This window comes from Dipodomys spectabilis, unplaced genomic scaffold (assembly GCF_019054845.1).
Source record: "Dipodomys spectabilis isolate Male_0828 unplaced genomic scaffold, ASM1905484v1 ptg000140l, whole genome shotgun sequence".
NCBI lineage: Eukaryota > Metazoa > Chordata > Mammalia > Rodentia > Heteromyidae > Dipodomys > Dipodomys spectabilis.
Genome location: NW_024870817.1, coordinates 8,854,246 through 8,879,447, shown reverse-complemented (window position 1 = coordinate 8,879,447; position 25,202 = coordinate 8,854,246). Strand labels below are relative to the sequence as shown.

The 25,202-nt window shown below is 42.4% G+C and overlaps 1 protein-coding gene across 3 annotated transcripts; it reads right to left on the bottom strand.

Annotated features, from left to right (window-relative positions):
- Positions 1-7,419: 7,419 nt before the first annotated feature.
- Glrx (glutaredoxin) lies at positions 7,420-15,692 on the bottom strand. Of its 3 annotated transcripts, none has more exons than XM_042690710.1 (3): positions 15,383-15,692; positions 10,402-10,521; positions 7,420-8,410 (listed from the first exon to the last, which is right to left on the bottom strand). In XM_042690710.1, the coding sequence occupies exons 1-2, from the start codon at positions 15,587-15,589 to the stop codon at positions 10,408-10,410; spliced, it is 321 nt and encodes a 106-aa protein (XP_042546644.1). In that variant the 5' UTR covers positions 15,590-15,692; the 3' UTR covers positions 7,420-8,410; positions 10,402-10,407. The 3 variants fall into 3 exon arrangements, with proteins under 3 accessions (XP_042546644.1, XP_042546643.1, XP_042546646.1); XM_042690709.1 differs by having other exon boundaries at positions 7,420-8,407; XM_042690712.1 differs by having other exon boundaries at positions 7,420-8,405; positions 10,360-10,521; positions 15,383-15,691.
- Between the last annotated feature and the right edge of the window lie 9,510 nt (positions 15,693-25,202).

The window sequence follows — 25,202 nt, the reverse complement described above, 5'->3', positions numbered from 1 at the left end:
CTAACACGTCACATATAGATACTTTACCTTCCTAGAAAACCCATATCACCCATGCAAAAACTTGCATAGTCCTCCTCATTGGCAGCAAGACCCTTCATAATTATGATATATCTTTTCTGCCTTGATAATTCTCTCCCAAGCAGAAAATATGCTCCCATGTTGACACATGACTGTCCACACAGATCATCTGAATGGATTGGGTTAGGTCATCACTTCTGTCTACTTTGCAAGAGCGTGCATATCCAATAAAACCCAACTTGAGCATTTCTCTTTTGTGTTCCTCTCTTAGGGAGAATTATTTTCTTCTACATGTATTTCCCCAGCTCATCATTCATATCTTGTGGTCAATCTTATTGCAGCATTTCTAGATATGTGTGTATGATAGTATCTACTTAGCTATTATTTGAGGGCAGGGACCACTTAGGTTTCAGAGGATAAACTGGACAGCCTGGCTGCCTGGACACTTGTCACTGGTAGAGTCACCCAGAAAGTCCTAGTAATGAAATGTCCAGCAGAACTGAGGTTGGGGCTGCCACAAAGACCTTTGGACTGCAGCTCCAGCCAAGGAAAGCTTCAGGCATGGCTTCCAAACAGTAGCAGCTGTGGCACTATTTGTGACCCACAAACCCATGAGTTGGGGTTGCCCATGGCTTCACGCTCAACCCTCACCTCATTGTACCTGAAATGTAGGACATAGAGTCTTGGAAAATTATTCTGGAGATAAGAAACTTAATGTTTTTCCTGTTGGATTTTTTATTTATTTGGGAACAGTGCTCCATTTTTTTTTTTTTTTTTGCTTATCAATTTTTCCTCTGTCCTACACCTGTCTCATTGTAGGTTGGAAGTAGATAAACTTGTTTCTGTTCCATAGCTTGAGATAATTTACCCCAAGTGTTGCTCAACACAGGTTTATGTGAGACTTTGAACTTTAGAGTATTGGTTAAGATGTGGGGCTATTCAAATGGAATAAGGACATTTTCCATGTAAGAAGTACATTAATCTGTGGAACCAGGGGGCAGAATCCTCTGGTTTGAAGGTGTTCCTCAAAGCCCATGTATTGGGACCGAAATCCTCAGTGCACTAATGCTGGGAGTGGAGCGCAGGGAGGTGCCCAGGCCATGAAGGCTCCAGCCTTATCTATCGTGGATGGATGCCAAGTATACAAAGTTCATGAGTTTGATTCCTTGCACTCTCCCCTATTCTTGCATACCCACCTTTCCTATGGAATGATTCAGCACGAAGGCACCTTGCCAGCTGTAGGCCCCTCAACTTCGGATTTCCTAGCCCCCAAACTGTTTTTGTTTTTAAAATAAGTCTGTTTCCCATCCTTTGTAACAGCACAAAATAAATTCAGATATGTTTAAAGGGTAAAACTGGGCTGAAGGCCTCAGTTGAGCTCACCCGCTAACTGAGCCCCACAATAGCTGTCCAAGCTGGAGGTGCCCCTCAGGGAAGGTGGCTCACTCAGGGAGGCACATAGATTGACAGGCTGTGGAACCAGTGTTCCATGGAACCTACTCTGGGAAACACTGTGCTAAGTGACAATCTACTCTAGAGAAGTATCTAATCATTTTCTGAGGTTGTGGCTCAGTGCTCAGGGGCCTGACAGTTGCCCCATTGGGCCAGGGAACACAGACCTCTTGTAGAGAAAGACTGGAGGGTGGAGGGGCTTATAAGTACTTGCTCCTGGATGCCCCCTTAGAGATTTCTCAGTCTCCCTACTTGTAAAATGGAAATTACACTAGATTGGAGGCGTGCTCTGAGACCACATGAAAACATATACAGAATTTAAAATGCCTAGGCAGCTGGGTCTAAGTGTCCATCGTAACACGCAGACTCTTTATCTTTTTTCAACCAATGGAGAAACTGCCTATCCACTTGAGAGTGCCTGGGAAATATTGCACTGGACTCATTTAGCATTAACATTGGTAAGAGTGAATCATTATTGAAAGCCACCCCTTTCTGAGCTGCTTGTGGGATTCTGGTCTATGTAAAAAGGAAATCTAGAAACCACAACTGTGGTAGTGGTCTCCAAAATTAACGTGGAATAGAGCCCACCTTTCCACAGCTACTCACCGTGCTTTTACAGCAATTGTCAAAAGCTACTGTGAAGGCTGGATGCATTTTGAATAGAAACATTTTTGAATAGATAATTATATGTACATGACAGTTGTCCTTTAAATGAGTTTATATTTCATTCCCTGCTGCTACTGCCATACATAAATAAACCAGAAAAATCAAGTGCTCATCTTTACTAAGATATTGGGAAAAGAGATACAGTGAAAGATAATACAGAATGGCCACTGTTTGTATATCGTTGTCATTGTGAAGAATGGGATATATGTACATTGTCTTACATTGTCTGAAGCTCATAGGGGCTCAATCTTCTGTAGTCAAAGAATTATCAGAAACAATGGCTTACTCATTAGTGGGGAACATTTACTGTTTCGGTCCTTGGATTCAGATAAAGGGAGGTCTCTCTTCTCTTTCAGCTGAGGAGTCTTTAGGAAGCATTCTGCATTCTTTGCTCCTTTGGATAGGGAGGAGGAGAGGGAGAGTGGGGAAAAGAATAGGACAAGGAAGAGAGGAAAATAATTCCTGTGGTTGGATTGGCAGTCTTGTTAACCATAAGGCCACATCAGAAGAAGTGGTAGAAATGGCTTCTAAAGTGGTAGAAAGCTACTTCATGGTTCCCACCCTCTACCCATTTGCTGCTTGCTCCTGCCTCATCGAATGGGGAGGGAATCAGGGCTCTTTCTTGCGTTTTTGGTGGTTTACCTATCTGGAGCTCCCACAGTCTTCCCTTTCTGGAGACAATCCATGATCTACCCTTTTCTTCTGCCTCTCTGGTCTTCTTCCATCACATAGGAACTGCCTTGAGGCTGAACAAGATCTTCCATGAGGGGCTGGGTAAGGAAAGTTAGAATCAGCTTTACCTACTCACTCTGGTCACACATGTATTTGATCTAGATAACGGGAGCAGTCCCCCAACACCACAGGTTCCAGATATGTTCTTGGCTTCTGTATTTCTAGGAATGGATCTTCCATTCTGAAAGTGGATTCTTTGGTCCTTATTACCAGTTAGAACTCTGGGTATATTGTTTTAGAGAGCTCTCAGGCCCAGTTCTCTAGGGTGACATGGAAGAAGAATAGAGCCAGTGCAAAACCACGCCTGATAAATTGTATGTAATTTCACTAATCTTTCAAGTTTCATGAGACACACAAGAGAAGTAAAAAGGCAGAGACTTTGCTCTCCGATTAGGCTCAGCTGCAGGGCCCCAGAGGCTACAGAGAGTTGATTGGGAGGGAGAAGTGGGCAGGAAGGTCCACCAGAGCCAAAGCCCTAAGCAAGGCCTGAAAGATGCACCGTGTTCTGTACCTTCATTGGCTCTCCTACTCCCTGCCTTTTCTGCTCCCCTGTCAGCTCTGCACAGTTCCCCAGAAATGTTGCCTGGGGACAGTAAATATAAACCTGGGAATAAAAATAGGCCCATATTTAAAAATTATTTGTGCTTAATTTGAGAACAATTAAACTCTGTCCCTTCTCACATTCGGAGTACTTAATAAGAGAAGATTGTTATTAATGTAAGAAATAAATTTTCAGTAATCTGCTGCAGGAGGCTAGTTTTTGAAAATATATTCCAGGACTGGTAAATGATGATTATGGGGAAGTAAATTAGGGAATATGGCTTTCTCACAACCAGATGTCAAGGTAATAGTCATACTCACTAGGGATTTAAATAGACTGGTCCAGATCATATCTACTCATTTATTACCATACCCGTGGCTGTTGTTTTCCCTTAAGGGTCATTTTCAGGCAGACTTGAATGGGAGGAATATCTGCCAGGAGTCCAGCATCAGGAGTTAGGCTGGAAGCAGCAGAGAGAAAGGAGGCTTTTGCAGGGATTAAATCACTGGTTTTATTAAGTAAACAAAAAAAGTAACACTTTGGCCCGTGTTTTTGTTAGTTATTCACATTACTTTCCCTGCCCATCTCTTCTGCCAAAGTTTCATCACTTTTTTGATGATAGTCCTTCCTATCACTGCCTGTCTTACAGAATTACTCAGCAAGGAGCACTACAGAAAACAGGGAATCATATGAGTCTGCATACTGACCAGGGAGTTGCCAAGTCCCTTTGCCCTGCTTGGCAGACAGAACCCTGGCAAGAAGGTCCAGCCCCTCCTCCCCAGCTGTGACACTAGAGAAACTGAATAGCTCAAAGAAAAGACATCCAGGAACTAACAGTCTGGGGAACCTCCCATTCAAATGGCCAGGGCGTCCATTCTTTAATTTATTGGCCCAGACACTCAGCAGACATTTATTATCACATGCCTAGTATTTGCCAGTCTTCTTGATGCACAGACTCAGCTATGAATAAAACAAACAGAAATCTGACCGCAGGAGGTTATACTCTAATAGTAAAGAGAGATAATAAAAACTAAGTAAATTGAACAATTATTTAGATGATAAATGTCGTAGAGAAAAATGAAACGAGGGATTAGGGTGGGTGAATGGGATGATGGCAGGGTGTTCCACTTTACATGGAGCAATGTGGAGCCCTTTCTGAGAGGGAGACATTTGAACAGTCTGCTAAGTATGATAAAGCCCATTAATTAACAAGCCCAGGCACACACATCTTCCAACCAGGTGTTCAGTGCCTGTTTGTTTTGAGGTGGAGTCTTGCTGTGCTTCCCAGGGTGGCCATCAACTCCAGGGCATAGGCAATCTTCTTCCTACCTCAGCCTCCCAATTAGTTAGGACTACAGGTCTAGTACATGCACCTGACTTAGTGCCCCATCTTAAATATTTATGGAGAATCATATCTCTAGACTATATTAAAAAAGGCTTTCACATGTAAGACAGAAACAGAAAATAGGAGCCCAGTAGGAAAAGACTAAAGGGAAGATTCAACATGCTAATTTTCTTTCCATATTCTCTATTGTTCCTCCTCCCACCATTTTATTTATTTATTTATTTATTTTGGTATAGACCTGAGTTTTAGAAGCATTTTGATCAAGAGACAGATGCAATTGCCTCACCTTTCAGCAGCTAGGTGGGGCCACAGACTAAGCTCTGGCCAATGAGCAGAGTGCTACACAGTTGCTGTGTCTACCCATACCTCATGGAGCAAATGCCACTTACCTGCCTCTAGACTACTTTGAGAGAAATATTCCTGTGCTGTGCTTCTGTGTTCTTGGTTTAGCAGCTTTACCTAATATATATGGGTCACAGGAAACAGGAGATCCAACATAGACTAGAGACAAAGCGAATACCCCCGGTTGACAGTAAAGAGAAATGGAGCCCAGGATCTTAATCCCAGCACAGAGAGCAACTCATCCACATGAGGAATGTTCTGGTATTCCATCTTTGTCTTTTAAACTTCAGGGCATGATGTCCAATTGGGCTGACGTGGATTCTTTATCTGTCCTTAGCTTGCTTAGAGCTGATGGTATTTGTCCATCTGGGACAGCTAGCCAGTTGAGAGTTGTGGGTATGCTTTGACCTACTTCTGAAAGCCAGAGGAGCTTGAAGACAGAAAATACAGAGCAGTCCCTTCCCGTTGACCATATTTCTGGGAGATGCTCATCACCCAGCTCATAAATCACCTCCAAGAATGTGTTTCTGTGGACCCACTCAAAACCTCTGAGATTTCCCTAGAGATGGCACTGCTAGCAAAGGTTCTAGGGCTTTCCCAGGGAAGCTGACATCAGTCTATCTCTCAGCCAATCAGCTTATTTTCTGGGATGAGATTGTTCATTATGATGTAATAGTAATGCCTTTTCCTTACAGAGCTATGCTAGTCAAAAGTAAAACATGTTGTTGTGCATGATGGGCCTGCCTATTGTTCCTAGCATTTAGGAGGCAGAGGCAAGAGGATTGTTGAGTTCCAGGACAGCCTAGACTACACAGAAAGACCCTGTCACAAAAACAATCCCAAAACAACCAAAGAGTAAAACATGTTGCTTATGGGTGTTTCAGGGAGTCTTATTGAAAAAAGACATAGGTACTTTGTTTCTTAACCAAGGAGGTAGATACATGGATGCTAAATAGACCTGTACACTTTACTTCTGTATGTTTGCTTTATAATATTTTATAAGATTTATAAGCCATGAAACTGATATGTTTGACCAAAACTAGAGTTGATCAGGATTGCACCAGAACAATTAAATATTGTTTAGCTCTTAAAACTACATATATACATTACCTGATTTTTTTTTAATGCTCTGGGGCTTGAATTCCCTGAGTTTCTTTGTGCTAAAGGCTAGCACTCTACCACTTGAGCCACAGCATTTATTAGAGATAAGTCTCCCAGGCTTTCCTGCCTGGGCTGACTTTGAACTGAGATCCTCAGTTCTCAGTAGCTAAGATTATAGGTGTGAGCCACTGGCACCCTGGCATATTGCCTGATTTAAAAACAAACAAAACAAAAACTCCAAGCTAGAAATTGAGGTACAAAGACAGCTAAGTCAAATTTCTTGTCTGTGGGTATTTCTTAATCTGTCAAGAACCAATACAGATGAGCAACTCTAGTATAGACTGTAAATAGCTATGGAACAACTATATCATAGCCTGTTAACAGCTGTGGAGTGCTGGAGGTGCTTCTGAATTACAGAAAGGAAACAATGATTGTTTTTACTCAAAAAAGACAGGGACAGAAGGGAGGTGTATAGAAAACCATCTGCTCCAGGAGGAGGACTATGAAAATAGACCAAAAGAGAAAGGATACCTCAGGATGAGGAAACACAAGGAGCAAGGACCCAGAAATATGGGAGAAAGTTCAGGTATGGTCCTGAGTGGATCTAGAGTTGTGCCTAACTTCCAGAGGATGATATTCATTGTGTTGTTCAATATGTAACCTGTACACTTATCCATAGCAATCCTGGCTAGTTAAAAGTACAAGAGTATTAGGTGGGCAATGGAAAAAAGGAATTTACAGTGAAAACAATGATCAAATACCAAACTTTCTTCAGCATGCTAGTGTTGACATGATAGTCATTGCAATAGGAAATTAAACAATCATCTCCATCAGGTATATTTAGAGTGATAGCAGCAGCACTTCTGTGGGGAGACAGGGGCAGAAAGAAGTCAGTCATGGACTTGAACTCAGGGTCTGGGCTCTGTCCTTGTTCTCGTTTTGCTCTACCACTTTGAGCCACAATGCCACTTCAGTTTTCTGGTGATTAATTAGAGGTAAGAGTCTCACAGACTTTCCTTCCTGGGTTGGCTTTGAACCATGATGCTCAGATCTCAGCCTGCTGAATAGCTAGGATTACAAGCATGAGCCACCCACTCATTATCATAATAATAATAATCAGAATTGTGATATTATAATAATGATAATAAATAGCAGAGACAAAGGAATAAGGCTTTAAATTTCACACTAATACTATTGCTTATAGTATTGAGAACACAGAATAGACAAAACCCACAATAGGTACTTTTTTATTAGAAAGGTATTAACTGTACTCATTAGAGAGTACAAAAGGAAATTAACTTTCAATTCTAGGACAAATTCACAGTAAGAGATTAGATTTCAAAGGGAATTTGGGGAATTCTGACAGTATTTCTCAAATTTGCTTCCTTTTCCAGATATACTTCTGGGGAAAGTCCTACAAGGATATTTTGATAACCTTACATTTCATATTTTAATTTTTCTGGTATTCTAAATGAATTCATACTGTTTTTCAGAATTATTTATACAGCCATCCTCTATCCACAATATTGCTATGCATTTGCTCTATCATGTTTGTCCACATATCTCCAGTGGTGGAGGACCAATCACGCTTTACTTCTACATACAGTTTCTCAAACTGGTTCCTCAAATGCTATCTCAAATGATAGCTAGAGATGGTAAGATTGAGAACATTAGCTCAGAGAAGTAATTCTCAAGGTGAGATGAGGAAGATGCATGTGTATACTTTGAGAAAAATAAATCATAATATCCATCAATTTCATAATATAAACTGCATGGAGTGAATTTTAGCAAAATAATTTCAGCTGATGGCCAGTAGGAGAAAATCAACCATAAATTCATTCTTGGTGTGGGGGGAGGTAGGAGGACGGATTTCTGGATAAACATGATTGGGGGTAGAGGCATGCTGGCACATAGAAAAGTTTAAGAAGAAACATGTGGCAGAGAGAAAGAGCACTTTTCGGATCAGAGGACAAATTCTAAACCAGAACTTGACATGGTCTTTTGGAACCCAAGGGGCCAATATGGGAGAAAACCAACTAATCTGTCAACCTTCTTGGTTTGTGGGTAGGAGCAAGTTGGTCCAATTTTTAACACTGAGAAAAAAAAGGAAAACAAAGTTGGTTTTGCTTCAATTCCCATCCACCAGGAAATGCTGTCATCCTCTGTGATGTAGTCCAGCTCTCCAGGGGGATTTCAGCAAGAAGTCTGCTCTGCTAGGAAAGAAACAAAGAATGGGCCTTTTTAATAGGGTAAGCTTTCTCCATTTCTGCTCTTATCCCCAGAACATTTACTCTTGCCATTTAAACATACTTTGTTATAGATAGCCTTAGGTTGGGATTGTCAGTGACATACAGACAAGAGAGAATGCTGAGGAAAGATAATGCAATCAAACTTCCAGACTCTGAAGGTACCCAAGCCCACACCAAAATAATAAAGTGCAGTTGGGAAAATGATATTTCTTTTTTTCCCCCCAGTCTTCCCCTTAGTACTTCAGTTTGAATTTAGCAAACTGCAGGCTTACTGGGCTGGCCCAAGACCAAAAAGCCACACACCACACACTGTCACTGGTTATTTTTAGGATAGAGCTTCACTTCTCTCACAGGTGCCAGCCTGAGACCTACCTACTTTAGACTACCAGTCATTGCTGAAATCGTGTGCACTTACCACCACGTCTACCTTCTCTTAGCAGAGATGGTGTCTCTTGAACTTTATTTCCCAGGCTGGTTTGGGATCATGAGCTCCCAATCTCAGCCCCTCAAATAGCTTGGGATGATAGAAGCACCCAACCACAGGTTAGGAAGGGGTCTCAGGCACTTTTCTGCCTGGGATAGCCTTGAATAGAAATCTTCTGTTCACAACCTCCCAAGTAGCTAGGATTATAGGCAAAAGCCACCAGAACCCTGACATCTTTCTCTTTCTTTCCTCCCTTCCCTTCCTTTCTTCCCTTTCCTTTTTTTCCTTTTCTCCTCTCTCCTACTCTCCTCTCTTCCCCTCCTCTCTCTTCTCCTCATTCCATTTCTTCCCCTCCTTCCCTTCTTTTCCTTCCTTCTCCTCCCTCCCTCCCTCCTTCCCTCCCTCCCTTCCTTCCTTCCTTCCTATCTTTCTTCCTTCCTTCCTTCCTTCCTTCCTTCCTTCCTTCCTTCCTTCCTCTCTCCCTCTCCCTCCTTCTCTCTCCCTCTCTCTCTGTCTCTCTCTCTTTCTCTTTTCTCTTTCTGACTTTCTTTCACCAGTCCTGGGGCTTAAACTCAGGACCTGGGCAGTGTCTGAACATTTTTGCTCAAAGTTAGCTTTACCACTTGAGTCACTTCTGGCTTCTTGGGTAGTATTGGAGGTAAGAGTCTCATAGACTTTTTTGCTCCATCTGGATTCAAACCATGATCCTCAGATCTCATTCTCCTGAGCTTAGATTACAGGTATGAACCACTGATGCCCAGCTATACTTAAATGTTTATTCCTTTATCAGCCCTCCAAAGCATCCTGATTTCTTTCTAAACAGCTCATCACCCCATGGTTTTCCACCAAGTCAAAGATTTTAGGTTACTGACTTTATAAAACTTTATTTGAGTGTTGCATAAGCCAATCAGATTGAGTTGATTTGCATGTGAACCCAGGAGAAACAAAAGTTACCTTGATCTCAAATTAAACTTAGAATAAATCCAAGTTGCTTACTATGGCCTCTGTGTACTGTGGGTCCTGCCTACATTTCTTATTTCTTTTTTTCAGTGCTTTTTCTTAGTCTGCCTTTCTTCTCCCCATCCCTTTGAGCACTCATTACTTGCCACATCTTTTTCTGGCTTTCTCCCCCTTGTTAAGCACGATCTTCTGGGCAAGTCTCTCCTTTACGAAACTAGCTCCTTTACTGTACTCCTCCTTCACCATGCTAGTTCAATATATTCTCAGGAATTATTTACATACTTCCTTATGATCTGTCTGCCTCTCCAGAATATGTGTTTCACATTATCCTTCTGTGTTAACTATGTATAATGTCTAGCATCATATAAATATTTGTTAAATGAATGTTGATAAAAAGGACTTCTCCCACTGACACAATTCATCCTTGGGTAAATATAAAATTCATGAACAAGTGATACCACAGTTCCTTGGATCATTCTTTTGACCCCCAAGATGCCTTCCCACAGTATAATCAAACCTGGCAGCAGACCCCAATGTTTTATTTCCCAGTGTTCCTGGCCCAGCATGTCACCTGTAATTACTGCAGAGCTCCCATATCCTTCAGCCTGGAGAAAAGTTCCCCATTCTGTTGCATAGTTTCTAGATCGCTGCATCCACCGATACAATCTTTACCAAAAAAGACCCGAGGAACCTGCAAAAGCAATGGAGTCCAGAAGAGATAAGGAACTTAATGATCAGATTAGAATGAGTGATATTTTAATCCTTCTTTCAAATTCTTCCCAGGATTCTAAATTGCTTGATAACCTTTTCTTCAATGTTTGAAGCCAGAATATTTTACAAATTGAGTATGCTTGGCATATGACTGTCCAACTTGCAAAAGAATTTAAAATTTTTACTATATAGAAACATGTTTCAGGAGAGAATTTTGATTGGCTACAGTCAGAGTACCCTGATTGCATTCTGGTTTTTCTCTGCAACTGGAACCACACCTGAGACCTTAAAACAGAGCCACAGCACCCAAGGAGGCATTCATTTCTAACCACAGCCAGGGAAACATTTGCATTTGGTCTTAGTCTGATCTTTAGGTCTGTGATTTATTAAATATAGTCACTTCTCTCTGTTATTGAAATAGAGGTGAATTTGGTTCTCTGTAGTGTGCAGTGGTATATGAGTCTCCTTGTTTAATCCCTGACCCATTGTAGGTTGTTTAAGTGTTCTAGCTCTAGGACAAGGATATTTCACCTGCTTTGGCTTCACATCTGCAAGGGTGGTTGAACCAAGGCAAGCCAGACTGCCACAGGCATTATGCTTGCCGAAAGGATGCCTCTCCAGTCATGTGCAGCCTACCCACTGCTAGGTCCAAGCATACATTCCAGAATCCCAGAGAGGAGGAGTGTGCTGCTCCATTGTGGCCCAGGCAGTTCCCTAGGGTGTTCACAGGAAGGTGGACTGGCAATGAGAAGTGCAGGTAGATCACCTGAGCCATAGGTAGGCAGCAGGCCCTCTCCCAAAACATTAGAAACTACCTGAGGAACCAGAAAGGGGAACGGCAGAAAACAGGAGCCTGGAATCTAAGGATTGTGGTTCAAAACCAACCTGGGTAGGAAAGTTCAATGAAACAGCAAAAAGCTAGAAGTGGAGCTGTGGCTCAAGTGGTAGAATGCTGGCTTTGAGCACAAAAGATAAGGGACAGCAGCCAGGCCTTCAGTTTAAGCTCCAGGACTGGCACCAAAAAACAACAAAAAATAACAGTCCCCTCCCTGCAACTAACAGTTTGGAGGCCTTTCAGCTTCTATTTCCCAGAAATACTTGACTGTGGTCAGTTGTAATAGAAAGCAGTAGAGAAACCCAATAAAATACTTAATTCAAGGTTACTGTATATTAATTGTACAAAGGGGTTTCATCACAATATTTCTATACATGCTTGATTACCTTTTCTTATTCCCTTTTTCAGTTTTAATGATTCCATTATTTTATTTCCAAACATACATCACAATCACCCCCCATTACCCTTTCCTTCTGCCATCAGTTGATTCTACCGCACAGTCCTGCTGTTGAGTATGGATGAATTAAATGAGCTTTAAATAATGAAGCCATGTCATTCATTTTTCAATGTCTCTATTTCCAAAAAGACCCAATGTTTGCCAGTTTTAAGCCTGTCATACCTCCACCAAGGTTTTGACCTCAGGGTTTGAGCTACTGTGTCTGGCTGGAAGCACGGAGAGTCAAAAGAGTCCCCTCCTGGGTGTAGGTTCCCCACTGGAGGACACTCCAGAATTGTGAAAGGGCTTATCGAACACAGATGTGCTCTCCCCTTTGGTTCTGAGTCAGGAGGTCTGGGTTGAGGCCAAGCAGTTTGTACATCTAACCAATTCCAGGTGTGCTGCTGCTATGCTGCTGTTGAAACAGGAAACACTGAAGTACTGGTGGTGATTCAGGCAGGAAGAGGAAAACCTCTCTGCCATCATAAACTCTATAGAGACCCTGTTTGCTACAGCCCAGGAAGGGAAAGAGCAGTCACTAAAAGATCCAGTTCTGCTATTCTGAGCCTGGATTCTCCTGGGGTGCATTTTCTCAGCCCCAGCAAGGCAACAGCCTCTGTGCTTTAGGTTAGTCATACACAGCTGCTCCAAGTTACATACCAACACTCTCCCTCAGCCACCTCCTTTGTCCCCTGAATTACTGCTACAGCCTCCTAATGGCTCCCAGTTTCAACCCCACCCTGGCCCTTATATAATCTCTTCCCACATCTTCTAAACTAACCCTAGCACATTCCTAGCACAGGACCTCTGTCCTTGCTGTTGCCACTGCCAGGCATATTTTACCTCTAAATGTATGTGTTCTTTTTTCCTTTGCTTCCTATAGAGGCCTACTTAAATATTTCCTTATCAGTGAGGCCTTGAGGGATATATCTTACTGTGTACTCCCCATATCCTATTTCTTACTTAATTTCTTTTTCTTTCTTTTTTTTTTTTTTTGGGTCCAGTCGTGGGGCCTGAACTCTGGGCCTGAGCACTGTCCCTCAGTTCTTCAGCTCAAGGCTAGCACTCTACCACTTGAGCCACAGCGCCACTTCCGGCTTTTTTCTTTTTGCTTATGTGGTGCTGAGGAATCGAACCCAGGGCTTCAGGCATGCAAGGCAAGCACTCTACCACTGAGCCACCTTCCCAGCCCTATTTTTCTTTTTCTGTTGGTCACAGGGCTTAAACTCAACCTGAGCCTTTTTGCTCAAGGCTAGTGCTCTACCGCTTTGAGCTGTCCCACCACTTCTGGTTTTCTGGAGATTAATTGGAGATAAGACTCTCACAGACTTTTTCATTTCTTACCTCAGCTGGCTTCAAACCAAGATCCTCAGATCTCTGCCTCCTGAGGAGCTAGTATTACAGGCATAAGCCACCAGTATTCTGGCTCCCTACTTAATTTTCCTCATGATATATGTTACTTGCCACCTCCCAGTATATTGCTTATTGCATTTATTGTTTTGATCATAAGACTATCAGCTTGAAACATAAATGTTATGTAGAAAAGTGCTTGCTACAGTATAGGTACAGTATAGGTGAAAGAAAAATAAACTTTTCCAGACAAAACTGGAGTGAATGTGTTCTAATAGACTTGCTTCAAAAGACTTCTTCAGGGATAAAAGAAATGATATAGGATAAGAACCTCAGTTCCCTTGGAGAAAGGAAGAGCAAAACAGAATAAATGAAAGCACTGATCTAGAAGCTGTGGCTTCTTAAGTTAATGGCCTGATTGAAGGAGTAAGTTCATCTGAACTCCGAGTGTATACACAAATCTGTAGTGATCTACAGATCATTACAGCAACAACCCTCTTGTTCCTTATCTCCTTCAAACAATTCACCATGGAGGATCAGGAAGCAAACAATGCTGAAGGATTTTTCTTCCACTTAAAGGAATGCATTTGGGCAGTAGAACTTGAGAAAGAATTTTAATTTAATTTAAAATAAACTTCAAAGGTAATGATAAAAATATTGTTGCTCTACAAATAAATTTAAAACAATGTTAAATAAATGCACGAAGTGCTTTATCTACTAGAAAACATGCTGTCAGTCTAAGCCATTTTTAAATAAGTTTTTTATTGTGAAAATCCTGTACAGAGGGGTTACAATTACATGAGCAAGGTAATGAGCATATTTCTTATCAAGCATTGTTGCCTCCTCCTTTGTTTTTCCCCTATCATCCCTTCCCTCCCATCTCCACAACTAAACTTTGTGGCAAACTGGAAGCCCTCAGGATATTCCAAAATATTCTGTCCTGGCTCCCATCTCTGACACCGTGAGGAACTTGTACTGGAGAACGAAGTAGACCAAAAGCTCTACAGGTGATTCTATTGGCCAGAAAACTGTGGCTGGGAGGGATCCCTGGTGGGAGGCAGAGCAGGGGCTCATAGTGGTGGTTGTAGTACCTTTTCCTTCTCAGGCCCCAGAATCTATATAGGAAGTCCACAAAGCAATTTTCCTGTAGTGCCTTTGCTCCAGGACCCTCAGCTCACAGCCTTTTTAAGTACTATGTGCTGACTTCTGATTGGACAGAAGAGGAGAGACAATTTCTAATTCTTTACACCCCAAACACAGAAATTCTGAAAGTCAAGCTAAAGCTGAAATATATGGGTCTGCCAATGCTGCGTCCTGATATGTGCCTTCTGAAAGGGACTTTCATCAAAGCTGGTGCAACATCTCATCCTTCCAGGTTCAGAAACTGCCTGGCGGGGGCTTCCCACAGAAGCCCAGGATGTTGAGAAAAGAGGAAGTGTGGGGGATGGGAGAGTGAACCTCTCACAGGCAGTAGTGAGCACTTTTCAGAGGGTTCCACAGTAAATTGTAGAAAGAATGACTTACTTGAAGGTCAGCCATTCTAGTCTTGTGGCTGGGGTCTTTGAGGATCCCAGAGGGGGTAACCTGTCTAAGATATATCCAGCAATTCATTGTGAAAGCTGGGCCAAAAAATTCTGGCAGGCCTTAAAAACATCCTATAATTAATGTAGAATAAAGGGCAAATAATGGGAGTGTTGGCTTTTTCAAGTGGGAGGAGTCCAATAAGGAAGAATGAGCAACAGATAAAGGTTATTGATAAAGAAAGCCCGCAAGCAAAGTCCATTTGGCCTCCAAAACTAGACTAAAGCGAGTGCATGATACCATACTGGATTTAAAGGAAATATGCAGCTCCTGCCAGACCTCTCCAATCCTCCTCGTGCCCTGCCAGCTACAAACTGTCAGTGGCAGTGCTTAAACAAAGCCTCTTGATACAGTGCTTGGGCGCTTGGCGACTCGCAGCTAAGCTGCTGGGTCTACTAACCTGACAGCACCCATCCACTTGGCTTTCTCCTCCGTTCTGAGACAACTCTGGTGGCTGCAAACCAGCTGCCCATTCAAGTGATAGGCCCCTCCCCCACACCCTACAAAAGCCCTCAGGATGTCTTGGAGGACAGAGCCCTGGTGGCGTCCCAGAAAAGACGCAGGCATAAAGTCACAGCCCTAGGAAGAAAAAGAAACCCGGGAGCCCTTTTCTTGCCCGTTCAAACGAAGCACACTCACCGTCCTGGCGCCTGTAAGCTGTTGCAGATAATCTTGAATCTCGCTCATGTTGCTGGTGGCTGTGATATCCACAAATTCTAAGAGCCCTTGTTTGAAGGGCAATTGATGGAGGATCTCTTTGGTCTTTCTGCAGTAGGGGCAGCTAGGCTTCATAAACACAACCACCTTCCCAGGATGGATTTTGCTGTTCACAAACTCTTGAGCCATGCTGACAGACTGCAGCCTCCCGGGGAGGAATCCTGGGTTGCAGGTATTGCTGGGGGTGCTGAACGGCCCAGACAGCTGGCTCTCATTTAATAAGCAACCTCCTTGGAGGAGGAGTTTGCCTGGTAGCGTGCTTGAGTTTTAAAGGGACAGTCCCAAAGTCCTTTCAGTCTGGTGTGATTCACTAGTTAGGCGAGCCTAAGCAGGCACACCTGCTGTTTAATCAGTGATAGTAAGGGCCAGATTGGCTTAGTTGTTGTCTCCTCCCCCCCCCCCCTCCGCCCCTCATCCGAAGCACTTGCCCTTCCGCTTGAATCAGAATTAGGTCATCTCTGGGGAAGCATGGGGTAGACAAGACCAGCCTCAGGAAGGACCCCAGGAGACAGTGACCTTTTAAAGAAAGAAAAGAAGTTTCCCCTCTGAGAGATGAAGTTGGCTTCTAAAAATGTAGACACAAGCAACTGCTTGGCATCTCTTCAGAGCAAGCAGACTGAAGTGGTGACTTGGCACTGTGTGGAGTGCATTCCCAGGGTGCTTTGCTTTGCCCATGCAGTGGGTGTTTGTGGATGGTGGTAATGTTAATGGAATCAGTTCTTGGACTTTAAAATATGGGAATCTGGACTTGGAATTTCTCTCTGTCAAGTCAGGTGGGCCAGTGCTAAGTTGCTTTCAGTGAGAGCAGTTATGGCTGACTTGGGTTCTTTATCTTGTGAACAAGCAGATTTAGCCTTAAGTTTTCCCAGACCCTACTTCCTGGCAGGATATGCCTTTAACACCTCTGTTTCATTCTGAAAGCATTTGAGTTCATGACCCCTTGAAGGACAAAAATTCCCATTCAACCTCTGACTTCCAGTTTCAGGTAGAATTGAGGGAATTTTCTGTGGGACTTTGTGATCCTTTGCTTCCACTGTTAATGAGTGAAGTAGTGTGATGATTTAGCTACTATCTTCAGGTGTTATAAGACACAAGACAAAGGGTACATTAAAAAGGGGGGGACAAAAGTGACTAAAACAAAGGGGTGGGGAAAAGAACTGCAAACAGAACTATTTTTTTTTTAAAAACCTCTTGTTTCCACTTCTTGAAGTTCATTTCAATAAACATATTTTTATATAATCATATTCACATAGCTGTTGAGCCCTTGTGATCCTCTTCTAAGAATATACTTCATTGGTCTTACTATGTGATTGAATGTTCAGAGTGCTGTTTAATCACGTTCAAGTATAATTTTTGTCTTTTCTTATCCATTGGGTTTACTTGTGGATTTAGAGGCACATTCTAATTGTTGCAAATGAGGGAAACCATGAAGCCTATGTTTCTTTGGGCCTGGCATACTTCACTTAATATAATTTTTTCCAAGGCTTTCCATTTCCTTAACAAATTTCCTTTCTGATGAAAGCATAGAATTCCATTGTGTATATATACCACATTTTATTGGTCCATTTATCCACTGACGGACATCTGGGTTGATTTCATATCTTAGCTATGGTAAAAAAAAATGCTGCAATGATCATTGTTAGGAAAATGGAGGAGAAAGGAAGGAAATAGGCCAGGCTCAACCTTCCATCAGCAAGCATTGTTTATTGAGATGTGACACGGGAGAACACAGCCTTCCTGTGGACAGGAGATGGGCTCAGGAATGGGGTTTAATGAGGTCTGAGCAAGGAGGCAAAGGTTAATGAAAAAGCCATTACATCTAGGGAGGTGAGGGGCTTTTCAGTTGGGCCCATGATGGACTATTTACAGCCAGGCTTATGCAGAATGCCCTTCTGGCGTCAGGCAGTCTGCACTTACCTTTGCTGGCTTGTCTGGTGTCTGTGTGCACCTGGGAAAACAGACTGAGGGTCAGTCCTTCAAACATGGTGTGCTGGTAGCTTTAGTGTGTCCTGGTTTGTGGTCATTTGGGTAAATACCCAGGTGTGGGATTGCTGGGTCATAGGGAAGCTCTATGTAGAAACATTTTTTTTTCCTGTGAATCTAATTGTTGCTAAAATTAAAGTGGTAAAATAATAAATGGTCAGGTTCTGGGCAACAGAGGAAGCTGGAAAGAACTCTATAAAAAAACCAAGAAATGTAATAGGGCTAGTCTACCTTTGGGCTCAATGTTTCCTCCAGATCAAGCTCAGTGATGGGGTCTATGTTTTGCATTTTCTCTTTCCTTCATTTCAGATCCCTTTGTCCAGTCTCCTCCCAGAGGCCTACCTGAGTCCCCAACGGGTCCCTCTTGTTCCCAACACCCAGAGTTCATCAGCATGCTTGCTCTGTTCCCTCAGATGCCTTCCCTTTTAGGTTGTTTTCATTCCATTTCTCTTTTCTCTGAATATGTTCAACTCACTTCTTTGTTAAAAGCCACTACTGCTGTCTTCCCTTTCTTGCTAGTCTTCCTCTGTCCCTTCCTGACACTTGGTGTTTGCAGTTTGGAATTGTTTTCACTCACCTTCTCTTCTTTCCTCTTGTTGTAATCTGACCTCCTTATCAACCACTCCTCTGCATTGCTAAATCACCTTGTAGCTAGCTAGCCTGACTGGGTTTAACCCAGAAGCCTGGGTGTGGAGTCTTTGGGGAACTGGTAGCATTTATCTCCCAAAGGACTGGTCACACAGGATTGGGTACCCACACAAACTGCAAGTAGATTGAGGATGTTTTTCTATAGGGTTGTGACCCTGTGTTCTTACTGCTTGTGAATGGAGGTAGGGGAACTACTTCAGCTACCTTTTTCCCCTTATTTTCAGGGCAGACCTTAGACCAAGGGGACCTCTGTTGTCTACCCCACAGCTCAGCCTCAAGGACTGGTGTCTGAAGTCATGGGACAGACAGATGGTCACCAGGCATGGGCAGAAGAAGATGTTTGTGTGAGACACAGAGTGAGACATGGGAGAGAAACAGATGAAATGGCAAAGTGGGAGTGTGCTATTTCTCAGTAAATGCCAAGGCTTCAGTCAGTGAAAAATTCAAGGCCAGGATTCTCTGCTGTATTGGCATGTCGGCTTGTGGCTTTGGCAGAGATCAGCAGAGACCGCAGGCATTTAAGTGGGGAGTAGAAGTGGGGGGCTGTTGGGAGACCTGTCCTCAAGATCTGTGGACACAAAGAGGGTATGTGTGTATGTGGAAGAGCACATGAGGGTCTCCATGGAGTCATGTGAGGACCCCCTTCCCCTGTGTCCTTCCTGAAACAGTGCGATTTGAGGGTATTTCTTTAGGGGAAAAGCAGGTCTGGTATGCAGATGGTTGGCAGCAAGCTAGTGATGGATGGGAATGATGTTGCTGTTACCATGATCTCATTTGTACACACAGGCTGACAAGGGCTATAAAAATTTGGCTACAAAAGAGCATTTCTCAAGCTTTTCTCTTAGTTGTTCATTTTCCAGGATTTGATGTTGTTTATCATGTTTCCCTTCCAGAAGCCCACTTTTTCTCAATGCCAATGGCAGCTGGATTACTTGATTCTTTGTATGATCCTCTGCCATCATGTCTCTTGGGATGAGTTTCTGTACACATTTGGTATCTCTTGAAGATGTATCTTCTCACACCGAGTGCTTCCCACCCCCCCTGAAGATCTTATCTCCACATGTGGTCCCAGCAATCATCTTTTTGCATTTGCTGATGAATATCACATTCAGTTTTCTTGTTTGCGCCTCTCTCTCAAGCCTCCCACCAATATATTATCACCTGCTGAGAACACTTACATAGAGCAAGTCTCTCAGCCTTCCTGGGACCACACTGAAGTCATCCTCCTTTCTCTCTTATACCTGCTCATCCTCCTGAATGTGTCATCATTAATCCTATTGGCCAGAAATCTGTAGGCTTCTTTACTACCCTCTGCTTTTACACTGTGGCCAAGCCTCCCAGGTTTGCCTCCTAACTCTCCCCTCTGCCCAAATGTCTGGCTATTAATGTAGGTCCTGCCCTTACTCAATCACCTTAGCCTCACCCCCCATCCACCCTGCTGCTGGACAATCCTTAAAGACACAAAAGCTGGCCAGTTCTCTCTTTTTCTTAAAAGACATCCAGGTTTCTTTAGCATCAAATTCAGATTCCCCTGAGGGATATGACCCCGTATGACAAGACCTCCCAATGTCCTTTGCTACACTCCTGCTCTTTCTCCCATTTCTCCTTTCCCCCAGTCAAATGGACTCTGTGCTGTTATCAAACTTACGCCTCTTGCATCTTCACTGAGTGTGACCTGCTGCCCCAGGCCAAGGATGCTACTCCTTCCTATTTCTGTGTGGCTAAGTTATGCTGCTCCAACAGGACCAAACACAGGTTTGGTCTGGGTTCTAGGTTCTCTGCCCTGACTTACCATGTGTTGTTTGCCTAAATGAACTTTCTGCCATGTATAGTGGGTTCCTTGAATACAGGGACAGATGATTTAATCCTTTCATTATCAGAGTCCAGGAGATGATCTGATAGATATAGGTTTTGGTCCTTCTATCTGTGTACCCATTCAATGAATATTTATTAATCAACCAGTGTGGGCCAGATACACACATGCTCAAAGAATGTCCCAGTGCTTGGAAAGTCCTAGTATAATGAGGGATACAGCTGTGGAAAATGGATTCTAAGTGCTATAGTTGAGCTACATATGGACCTCAAATGAAAATGGCCAATCCACCTTAAAGGTAGTTAAGGAAAGCATTCATAGCAAAAAGAGTTGAATCCTGAACCATAAGAAGTACATTAAGCATGGATAGTTAAATGTCCAGTCAACTAAAGACTATGTCACATCTTATGGTCATATGGTGAGTTAAATGGTAAATTGCTAAATTATTATGCACTGATTATATGCCAGAATCAGTGCTGACAGCTTTATATAGGTCATTTCTAAGCCTTATCACAACTTTAAAAGATGGATATTATTGAATCCCAAACTGACTAGAGGAATAAGGAAATGACCTCTAACATGTAGGACATGAAATTCAACTAAGATCAGGAATATCAAGTGCTTCCTAACAGGCTCTGTCTTATATTCTTTTCATTTGGACAGTGCCTATTTTTCCACTCTTGTGTGTGTGTGTGTGTGTGTGTGTGTGTGGTGACACTGACATTTGAACTTGGGGCTTGCTAGTGCTCTACCACTTAAGTCATGTTTCTAGCCCTGTTTCTTGTTGACTATTTTAGAGATGAAGTATTAAAGACTTTCTTATCTGTCTTAGACATATTCTGGCAGTCAGCCTCCTGAATAGGTAAGATTCTACCAGTACACAGCCGTTGCCACAATTTCTAAGTTCCAAGTACAGTTCAGACGTACATTTTTGGCAACCAGAATAGATAATCTAAAAATCCTTTGGTCCCATTGAGGTTTCTTTCTCCCATTTAAATTAAGGATTGGATCCAAGGCTTTTCCAGATATTTCTGGCCATCTGGGTATTATTCTTGTCTTTGAATCCATGGGAAGGAATACTCGCTAACATAACCATGTCAGATAAACCAAATGACTCCTTCTAGAAGGAGAATCTCTTATTAGGGACACCAAGAGAGAAGCAAATTTCATCTCTCTCCTTGCCCAGTGCTTGATGTTTAGGAAGGATATCTTATCACACCACATCCATCCCTTGTTGTGAGACTCACTTAAATGGCCCACAACAGAATGAAAACCTGTTAGAGAAGATGAAAGTGATGGTAGAAAAAGAAGCTTATTACAATGAACTAGCTGATCAGAATATGTCAGAGACTCTCATCCTAAAGTCTCATCTTGCCCAAGAAGCTGATTTAGAGTCAACTTACATAGGAGATGGCAGCTTCCCATAGGTAGGGGATTGGGAACAAAAATGCACATGTGATTCTAAACAAAGTCACCAAACATTATGCCTTAAAAACCAAGATCATTATTTTGGGAGGTGGTTACTGCCATTGACTGTTTATTCACGTCCATCTCCTGACATACTATGGCAATGGACAGGCCAGATGAGGGAGCTGCTCCAGGTCTTCTTGCTCATCACCACATTCATAGTAGTGAGAGAAAACACACCTCACCTGATACTATGAAAGAGGAGGGTCAGTAAAGTCAAATATGTATTGAGCAAGAGGAGATGTGTTCTCAGTGCTCCGGTTCCATACCTGTCTTCTATGAGATGGATGCGTGGGGACAGAAATGGTTAATGTCTCCTTTGGACTGTGGCTTGGAGTATTTTTTTAAATAATTTTTTTTTCCAGACCTGTGGCTTGAATTCAGGGTCGGAGCACTGTCCCTGAGCTTCTTTTGTTCAAGGCTAGCTCTCTACTACTTGCGCAACAGCACCATTTCTGGCTTTTTCTGTTTATGTGGTACTGAGGAATCAAGCCCAGGGTTTCATGCATGCTAGGCAAACACTCTACCACTAAGCCACACCCCAGCCTGGCTTGGATTCTAAGGATTTTATGGTCATTTGTGTGGGAAACACATAGTTTTGGATTTCAGAGTAACATCTGAGTAGGCAGAATACCCCAGATTTTGTAGCTAGCACCTCTAACCAATTTCATCACTCAGGGTATTTCAGGTAGAATATAACAAAATACCAATTAAATCTAATTTTGATCAGAATGGTTCATTTTTTCTTATCTTTAGAGAAATGCAGTAGTAGGAAGTTGGCTCAAGGCTCCATGATCTTAGCCTCAGAACAGGTGTCTCTAAGATTCTCTTTCTGTGTGTGTGTGTGTGTGTATGTGTGTGTGTGTGTGTTGTATGTGTGTGCTGGTCCAGGGGCTTGAACTCAGAGGAGCCTGAGCACCGTATCATTTTTGCTCAAGGCTAGCACTCTCCCACTTGAGCCCCAGTTCCACTCTGGCTTTTTGATGCTTAATTGGAGATAAAAGTCTCACAGACTTTCCTGTCTGGGCTGACTTCAAATTGCAATTTCCAGGTCTCAACCTCCTGAACAGCTAGGATGATAAGTATGAGCTGCCTGGTGCCTGACCGTCTCTTGATTCTTTCTCATGATTTTAAGCTGGCATCTGCAGAGCTGCACAGCTGGGCTTCACACAATCCATTCAAATGTAGGCACAAGCAAGCAATCCTCCTTACATTTCTTCTCTTCCATTTCCCAGTGGGAACTGGCTCATGTGTTCACCTCAGGATCAGTTTTTGCTTGCTACTCACCTTGTTGTATGTCTGGTGTCTGAATTTTCTAGGCCCCTAAGAAAAGAAAACAAGGCTCTTGGGCAATTAGCCACATGTGGAGTTCAGATTTTATTGTCTATCACAAGCTTTCACCTTCAAGGAGGGCAGGGTTCTGTTTTTCACTGGTATGTCCTTCCCAAGGGAATTACATCAGGAAAAAAAGGCATTTTCTGTACAATCAATCATTCCTTAACTCTCATGATGCCATTGTTTCTGAGGGCAAAATCCCAACTTAACAAAACAGAATACCTAAACAAACCACAAGTCTGAAGTAGGGCTGGCTTGAGGGCAAGCATAATTCAGTGGCTGGAGCTTCGTTTCCCCACCAAGTCCTTGGGATTGCAATCATCCTGCAATCATCATTGAATGCCTCCTTTCCATGGACAATCATACCCAGAGGACATGAGAAAAGACAACTCTCAAGTTGTCCCTCAGCACAACTTACCTTGAGCTATTGTTTGACATTGCTTTACAAGCTCATATAAGACCCCCATCCGAAAAAAAAGAATAACTACTAGTTTTGGAGAAAACCAGGTCCATCCCTGGAGTGGAGTTAGTTTTATTTTCTAAAGAAAAGAAAGTGAGATGGGAAGGAATAGATTTCTGAGCATACAGGAGCTCTCTAAAGAAAGATGAAGGAGAAAATGGAAATGGAATAGGGAACCATTCCATTGCTAATTCCTAGAATAAACTTCTTAGGAGCAGTGAGCCACCTGTAGAAGTCTTGCTTAGTGGATAAAAGCCAAAACCACTGAAGTAAAAGGTGAGACTTCTGCTGTTCAATAGACTGTAGTGCCTGCTAAGACTAAATGTTTCAGTAAGCTCAGCAAAATGATATTTACTTAACAAATAAGTATCCACTATAGTAGGAGCCAGTACCTGACATTTGCAAATAAGAAAAGACAGGGGAAGATAAGGATACTTTGTCCAAGTCTTCCCAGCAGGGAGGTAATATGTGTGGGATTCAAGCTAGTGAGTCTATGGCAGGTGCTTTCTCCACTGCTCTGCAGAGCAAAGATTTTGGAGAGCAGTTGAAGGTTGGTGGTGCCAAAGACTATCTATATCAATCTTCAAATCCTGAGCTAGCGACTCTGCCATTTTTCAGCTAGCTCTTGTCCAACCTGCTCTGTAGACTTCATGGAACAAGGAGGAATTCAAATTAAGGAAAGGAACCTTGAGTGTCGATTTGGGAGGTGATGGCCACTCCCCAGAGAATGGCATGCCCACACCCAATACTCACAGAAGTCTTAGGTAAGAGGGGAAATTTTATTCATTCATTCAAGATCATGGATAGAGGATCTGGAAGAAATCAGCTTATGTGTGCACAGATACCCATGAGATAGACTCATGGCCTTGCGAGAGAGAAAGGGGAAAAAAGTGGTTGCACATAGGAGTGAAGATAAAATCACATTACTAGGCTCTTCTGAAAACACATCTAAGTAAATTTCTGTTTAGAATCTGTTTGGAGATGCTTCTACAAGCTGATAAAAGTATAGGTGCCATTCTTGAAGCTAAGCCATTCTTTTTCACACAGTTGATAAAAGCTCCACAAAGCTGCAATCAACCTGAGATAAACTTATAACCAAAATTAGATGCTCCTGCTTTCATCTTATTTTGAGTCTAACTTTTATCTGCATATACTTTTTCATTTGTAGACATTTACTCTACAAAACATCTGTGAATAGGAGATTTTTTTTGATGCTAAGCCCCTTGTGGTAGATAAACATTTTAAAAAGGTATGACTAGGTGGGGATGGGAGGGAAAAACTAGAAGAGAGCAAAAAGAATTGTATTATTTATCTGACTTAGGTAACTGTAACTGTGACCCCTTTGTACATCACCTTTATAATAACAATAAAATTTAAAAAAAAAAACAAAAAAGAAAAGAAAAAACATAACAAGTGCTTGTCTTCAATGTCTTCTAGAAAGATGCAAAAGCTTAGTAATAATATATTGATATGATGGAATATTTTAAATTGTTTTAAAGAGCAGACCTATATCAACTGGCATTGACTATCTAGAATAAGATAAAGATGCAGCTCATTTATATTTTAAACTTGATATACTGAGGAAGATTTTGTTATTGTAGTAGAATTGCTAGGCTGAAGATAGGAAGGGATGAATACTGAATCTTGGACAAAGAGCCACGAACACCTAGCCTGACTTCTTTCCTAGGGCTTGCTAACAGAGGAGGGAATGGACTCCATAAAGTGTGGCGCATAGTCTTTGTCCACCCACATGCCTTGACCTAGTAAGGAGTATTGGAGTTTATGCTTTTGTCCATTTTCTCATCCCCTGGATAAGTAAGAAGGGCTCTGAGAGAAACATTCTTAAAGAATGATGCATATCTGTAAGAAGCAGAGACTGAAATCTCAATGTCATTCACTAATGGGTCACTTATCACAGGTAGTGGATCTATGCATTGATCTTCCCCATGCCTACTGACAAGGTATGAAAAGCCTTGGAAGACATGGAAGAGATAGGTTTAGAAGGAATCTGTGAGTTTTCTATGGGGTAAATGGAA

Bases quoted from the DNA above. Each gene is read 5' to 3' on its own strand.
- Glrx (XM_042690710.1), bottom strand. From the start codon at position 15,589: ATGGCTCAAGAGTTTGTGAACAGCAAAATCCATCCTGGGAAGGTGGTT. The intron at 10,522-15,382 runs GTGAGTGTGCTT...TTGCTTTTGCAG, and splicing joins AGCTTACAGGCGCCAGGACG to GTTCCTCGGGTCTTTTTTGG.